Below are 6832 nucleotides of genomic sequence, written 5' to 3' on the forward strand. Positions count from 1 at the left end.
TAAAGGGACATTATATGCCGTTCACTCTCAAATGGTCCAGAGAAAAGTGTCTGTGTCTTTCTGTGTAAAGATGATAGGGGAAGATTGGGAAATAAACGTGGTTAGATGTTAGCATTTGGGGAATCCAAGTATATGGGAATGTTTTTCTGCTGGTCTCATAGCTGTTCTGTAAATCTGAAATTATTTCAAAACAGTTAAAAAATGAATGGATACCAGCTTGGGCAACATTGCAAGACTCTATCTCTACAAAAAAGAAAATACAAAATTTAGCTGTGCATGGTGGCGTGCACCTGTGGTTCCAGCTACTCAGGAGGCTGAGGTGGGAGGATTGCTTGAGCCCAGGAGGTCGAGGCTGCAGTGAGCCATGATCGTAACACTGCAGTCCAGCCTGGGTCACAGAATGAGACCCTGTCTCAAAAAAAAAAAAAAAAAAAAGGGTAAACATTAAATCATCAAATATCTTACTTCGTTACTAAGCTAGAAAGTAGATGATGGTATTTTATGTTCATTTCCACAGTAATTGTTGAAATAAAGGTTTCTCAGTTACTTTCGGGTTAGCTGAGAGTGAGTAGCGTAGAACACTGTTTCCAAGGCCCCGGATGCCAGTGCTGCCTAGTAGATGTCCTGTGATGATAGAAATGTTCCAGCCTGCAGCGTCCCAGAGTAGCCACTAGCCACATGGCAGTTCATGCTTAGAAGGCTGTATGTGGCTAGTGGCTGCTGTCTGGGATGGTGCAGCTCCAGAATTTTCTCTAATGGTGTTCATGTACACGGAAATTATGAATTTTTAATATTTTAGCACATTTGTTACAAAAACTCTTCTCACTTCGAATGTGTATGTTTTTGCTCATGAAACTTTTAATATTCCCTGAGCTTTTCTCCCCTCAAATTTCCAAAACTTTCTATCCTTAGTGTCAGTAGGGAAAAAAAAGTCCAGTTTGTTTGTTTACCTTTAATTTGGAGCCAGCAAAAGGATGTGATTCTGAACCACGGGTTGTGTCTGCAGGAATTCAGCTGAAAAAGGTGCAGGAGCAGCGGGAGCAGGAGGCCAAGCGGGAGCCTGTGGGGAACGACGTGGCCACCATCCTGTCCCGGCGCATCGCCGTGGAGTACAGCGACTCTGACGACGACTCAGAGTTCGACGAGAACGACTGGTCCGACTGAGCAGAGGCCGGCGCCGCCGCATGTGGGAGCGTGTTGAAGAGTTTAAGTGGTCTCTACACCCAAATAGTGGTATTCTAATCCCGTAGCATAGCACCTTTTGTATAAATAATGTGATATTGCTTCTGCACATCCAAAAATTCTGGGTCTTTTCAGTATTTACTGTGTAATACTTAAGTGCCACTGAACATAGCAAATTGTGCTACACATGGGGAAATAGGCTGTCACTATCGCATTGTCCTGAAAACAGCATCTGCTTTCCTCTTGACCATGGGAGTATTTCGTGCAGTTTGGGTTTACTCTTACTGATCAGTATAACTCTGCAGACTTGCTGTGTGTTTGTGAAGCTGCCTGGTGTTAGGTCTCTGCAAGACTAATGACTATGTCAGAGTGATGTCTTCCAACCAGTAAGTGATATTGTTTCACCGCTTTGGGTTTTCCTTTCCTTTTTTTAAAGGATGTGTTTCTGAAGAAGTTGGTTTTAGAGGGAAAGGTTCAACAAATAGGGAGAATCCAAGGTTTCTGCTTTCAGTTTCTTGGCTTGGTAGCCTCTAAGTGAATCTGAATGCTCTGCTGAATAATTTCATTGCCTCTGCTCACGCCTGTCAAATATGAAATTGGAAGGGCCCTTTTCAGGCTGGGTTCCCTGTGGGCCTTTGCTTAGTAAATGCCTGTTGATGGTTTTGCAAGAGAGTTCAGCAGCTCAACAGTAATGAAAGTGAAGAACAGAGTCCTTTTTCCTTCCTGGGGCCATTGGGGATGACACTCAAGATACTTGCCAGCCTCTCCAGTGTGGGCACCAGCTGGCCAGAACAGATGCGAGCAGTCCATGACTCTGGGAGCTACACTGCTGAGCTGGGCAGAGCTGCGGCACAGGGTCTGGGCTGCAAAGGAGCCCCGCTCCTTTAATTTCCTGACAGCTGTGTCCTGAGTGAGCCGCAGGAGTTCTGAGCTCCTCAGCGAGCAACAGACAGCGCTTTGGATGGCACCTTTCGCCACTTGGTCGGAATTTTAAAAGCTTAGGTTTAGGTGAAAGTAGATATTGACAGCTATTCACCTTTCACGGTGCTGGAGCCAGATTAGGGATCACTCCCGCGAGGAGGGCCTTCACCCTGTCCTAGAAGCACACGGTTCTCCTCTCTCCTGTTGTTGGCACATTACATGATAAAAAGCACCTCCTGAGATTCCCTTGATCAGCCCTGCTGCTGTAGCGCCGCGCCCTCGCCTCCACCCTTCCTGCTGTTCCCACGTGGCAATACCAGGGACCCACGGGGAAACTCAAGAATGAGAGCTTCTGTATTTTGTAATTCTGGATGAAAGATAACTGTTTGTGTTGGATAAACAGGTGCTCCAGGCTTTGATTATAGATGCGACTTCAAAAATATGCTAAGACCCTTGACTTACTAAGGACTTTAACCTACTTAACAGTATTTCATATGCATTGTGGTTAGTTACTTGGTTATGATGGGAAGGGAAGAATCTGGAGCTAAAAGCAGAGCTGTTTGAGGTGACGGTAGGAATGTCAGCAGGATGGTGACGGGGGTTTTAGTTAATGCATCTGAGCAAGTCAGCCAGCCCCGAAATCCCCTCGGTGTGTGTGTCTCGAGTGGATACCTGTCGAGCTTGCGGGCAGTGACTGCACAGAGCCTGTCCATTGGGTTCAGTCATGTAGATCTGAAGCCCTGAAAAGCCTCATGTCTGCACCCCCTTTCCAGGGCTGCTTCCCTGGCGTGTCTGTTCTCTCCTCTGTCCCAGGCGCTGGGAGCGGCCTCTTCAGCGTCTTTTCCTAGAGCTGGTCACCACTAGGCTGTCACTATAAATTCCTTTAGTGTAAGTAACAGTTATTAATGAACTTCTAAATTTCTAAGTTCTCTCTCTCTCTCTTTCTCTTTTTTTTTTTTTTTGTTGTTGTTGTTAAAAAGGGCCTACTACACTGGCATTATTCTTAGGACTTCTGTGGCTTTCAAAGTCTGACTTACTTGGCTTTCTTGTTCCTTTTGTATTAGGAGTTCCTCGTGTGGGTCTGGAACTCCCATTTGGTAAATGCTTCTTTGTTTTTAATGGCCCTTCTGTTCTCAGGATGGAGAGAACACAGAAGCTACTATCTATGTCAGGATTTATTCTATTTATATCTTATTACAATGAAATTAGTGGCACTTTATTCATAAATATTCTTGAGCCTGTTAATTATTAGTTGTCTTCCTGTAGTTGAATCAACAAGTTATTTTCAACTCAGTTTTATGACTTGTGAAAAAGCTTTTGCCCTGTTGTGTACCATAACCTTTAAAAGAATGGAAAAATGACTGAAATCCAATTTAGATTATTTTTAGAGTATTTTTCCAGCAAATTCAACTTATTGTGAAATTTAAATCCAGATCTTTTCTAATATGGTATTACATGAAAAGAATAAAGAGAAGATTTGAATTTTCAGTTTCATTTTCAAAAACTATTTACCAAAACAAATGGAGAAGAAACATTCAAAAGCACATTTCATTTCTACGAACTTTATGTTATAAATTACAGTTATAAATTGTAAGGTAATTTAAAATTGTCCCTTGTATTATTTCTCCATGTCTGTTTTAGTTTAATGTCTCCTAAGCGTTTTTCTCATAGCGTAGCCCTAGGGAAGGGATGGGAAGGTTGCCCAGTCCCTGATGGCTGTGCACACAGGAGACGGTGGAGCACAAGGCGAGTTTGCACTGTCAACCCCAGACCGTAAGCTTGGCTACACTGACGTTTTTCTTTACTAAGGATACTACTCAAAAGTTAACATTTTCACCTCAGTAAATTTTTAGAACATCAAAATGTTTTCTGAGCACCAAGTGGCTAGGTTGTAAAAGTTTTGTAATAATTTGCAATTAAAATACATGATACATTTTAATCCATTAAAGACTAGTGGGGATGTATCAGCCAGAGTAGCAAGTAATTTTTGTTTTATAAATCATAGTATCTGTCATCTTGCAGTATTACCAATGCTGTTGTAAATTGAATTTAAAGTGGTATTAAAAAAAACTGGTAAACAATTTTTATCTGTTTGTATATCTTACTATAGATTATGTACAAGTAACATCTAAATAAAATTACACTTTTAACCCTAAGAGGTTTTGCTTATTAATAACAGTGTTGTACGTTTGGCTTTTTTGGAAGAGAACTCGGTGTTAAATGGTTGGTTGTTTTTGCTTTTGTTTAGCATTTTCCTTGTTAGACAACAGAAGACACAGCTTTGGTTTCCATTTCTGCATAATTTTTGTTGTCACCAGGAGTTCAGATTGAATTCCTGAAGGACTCGGGGCAGCGTTAGTCTGGTTACAAAGAAAGCCACGCTAGGAGTAGGGAGCCACCTGTTGAGAGGATAGAGCCTGGGGCGGGCAGGAGGGTCTTAACCACATTTACTCTCAACGGTAAAAGTGAATAGCACGCTGTGGTATGTATTGCTTATGGGATGTTTTCATTTAATCCTTACAATAATCCTTAACATTCTGTTTCATGTGTGGGAAACTAGAGTGAAGCTAGGTTACCCTGTCAGGGACCTTAGTCAATAGAAAACTCAGTTCTGGGGCAGAATCACACGTGGGGGTAATGGGAGTCGAGATTGGGTGAGTTAGTGTGGCCACATACATCAGAGACAGCCAGACTGGAGGTCAGGCTTCCTGTAGTAGCTGCTTTCAAGTTCCTGATGCACACGGTGTGTACCTCTACCATGGCACACATCATGCTGGTTCTGTGTGTAGCTTTTCACTAGACTGGGTGTTCCTTGTAGGCCTAAGTCATCTTTGCATCCTGAGAGCCTTGGCACAGCACCCAGTCTCCTAGGCAATGAATGAGCAGCTGCTTTTTGCATGATGAGATGAGTGGATGGATTTCTGAGTGGTTTTCTTTAGCAAAAAGTAAAATGTGAGCAACTTTTTAAAACATGGCAAATTCTACCAAATACCTTGCATTTCCTCCTTAGTACTTGTCGTCTGATGTGCGGCTCCCTCTTTGTGGTGTGTATTCCCCACCAGACTGAGCTGTGGGAAGCAGGCAGGGGCCTGTCTGCTGCTGTATCCTGTGTCTTGAGCACAGTGCCTGGCACTTTCTAGGTGTCACGTAGTTATTCAGGGATCGTGGTTCATAGGGAGAAAGGGGAGGCTTCTTCAACAACTAGTTGTGAGCCTAATAAGATTTTAAATACATGGATATGTATAAAACACTTGGAAGAGTGCCTGGTGCTAAGCAGACACCCAGTGGATGTGACCGCCCTTTTCGTCTACAAGCCACTGGCTGGAAAAGAGTGGCAGGCCGGGCTCCGCCCTCATGGGGACTGCTCATCTAATGAGAAAAAAGGACATTAAATATTGTCGATTAAGTAATTTAGAGCATTTGACATGTGCTTAGTTTGGGGCGGAATGAGAAGTGCCCAATCTCAGTGGGCCAAGGGAAGCTGAGATTTGAGAATGCACAGAAGTTAGCACAGGGAGGGAAAGGAGTTTTGCAGTAGAGGGAACAGCATATGCTTTCCCTAAGGTGGGAAAGACAGTATGGGGTGAGAATGGAACTAAAGTGTCAGTGGAATAGAAGCACTTAGAGGAGGAAGTGTCATGAGATGGGATACAAAGACGCTGGAAACCTCCCATGCCCAGCATTTGGGATTTAGGGAGCTTTCTGAGCCAACAAACCCCACCATGATAACATATGTGCCATAGCTGCACACCTATCAAAATCTTTGTATTTACAGCCTATTGGTTTTTTATTGATCTTAATAGCCTCACGCCTTAGATGGCGTTAAGATTAGAAAGGATCTTAGGTCCGTTTTATTTATATGTATTTAGAAGGCATCTTGGTGCTCTGCTAGTCTAGCTCCTAGCTTTAAAGATGGGGAAAAGGCCATTGCTTCCATTGATGGGGGCTCAAAGCTTGGTCTCCTAACTCTTGAATTTTCAATTCAAGAGTTCAATTCAAGAGTTCCATAAAGTTGTTCAGTAAACACTCATATACCCCTCTCCATCTATTATCAGTTCTTATTTTTTATGCATTTCAAAGTAATGTGTATACTTCACCCTTGAATTCTTCAGCATACATATCATTAGAGTTTAATATTTATAACGTAAAATATACTTAGAGTAGGTTCAATGACTCTATTCAGTCATCCGTTACATAATTTGCTCTTAAGCCCATCTTGTAAATTTTTTATTTCAGACATTGGATTTTTTTCACTCTAGAATGTCCTGATGGTTCTTTTTTTTTGTTCATTCATTACAAGCTTATTTTCCATCTTTGAGCATAGTTATACTGGCTTTTTAAAAATCTGTGCTAATTCCAACATCTGGATTTTTTTTTCAGGATCAGTCCCTATTGATTGTTTTCACCCCTGAGTGCATGCCTAGTAGTTTTGGATTGTATTGTAAACTTGGTGGATGATATATTTTAGAGACTCTGGATTCTGTTATGTTCCTCCAAAAAGTATTGATTTTTTTTTTTTTAAGGAAGACAGTTAACATGGCTAGATTTAAGCTCTCAATTCCCTGCTGCCCCCATCACCCAGCACACACACAAGGATAATAACAGAAGTTTCTTAAGTTCTTTTAACCTTAGCCAGGCTGCTTGGAGTTTCTTTGGCTCACGCTTGGTTACAGGATCAAACAGAGACTCAGGCAGTCTTACACAGAATTTTTGGATCCCTCTCTGGCTC

The 6832-nt window shown here is 42.2% G+C and overlaps 1 protein-coding gene across 7 annotated transcripts in view; it reads left to right on the top strand.

The window, feature by feature from the left end:
• Positions 1-4261, top strand: part of WASF3 (WASP family member 3) — a 131643-nt gene extending 127382 nt beyond the window's left edge. For 4 of the 7 annotated variants that reach the window (XM_021929505.2, XM_021929503.2, XM_009191667.4 and 1 more), the window contains exon 10: positions 1007-4259. In XM_021929505.2, coding sequence (XP_021785197.1) covers positions 1007-1164 — 158 coding nt within the window. In that variant the 3' untranslated portion in view covers positions 1165-4259. Of the gene's footprint in view, positions 1-1006 lie in introns of all 7 variants that reach the window. The other 3 variants (XM_009191669.4, XM_009191670.4, XM_021929504.2) reach the window with 1 other exon arrangement.
• Positions 4262-6832: the final 2571 nt, after the last annotated feature.

This window comes from Papio anubis, chromosome 15, assembly GCF_008728515.1.
Source record: "Papio anubis isolate 15944 chromosome 15, Panubis1.0, whole genome shotgun sequence".
In the NCBI taxonomy this organism is placed as follows: domain Eukaryota; kingdom Metazoa; phylum Chordata; class Mammalia; order Primates; family Cercopithecidae; genus Papio; species Papio anubis.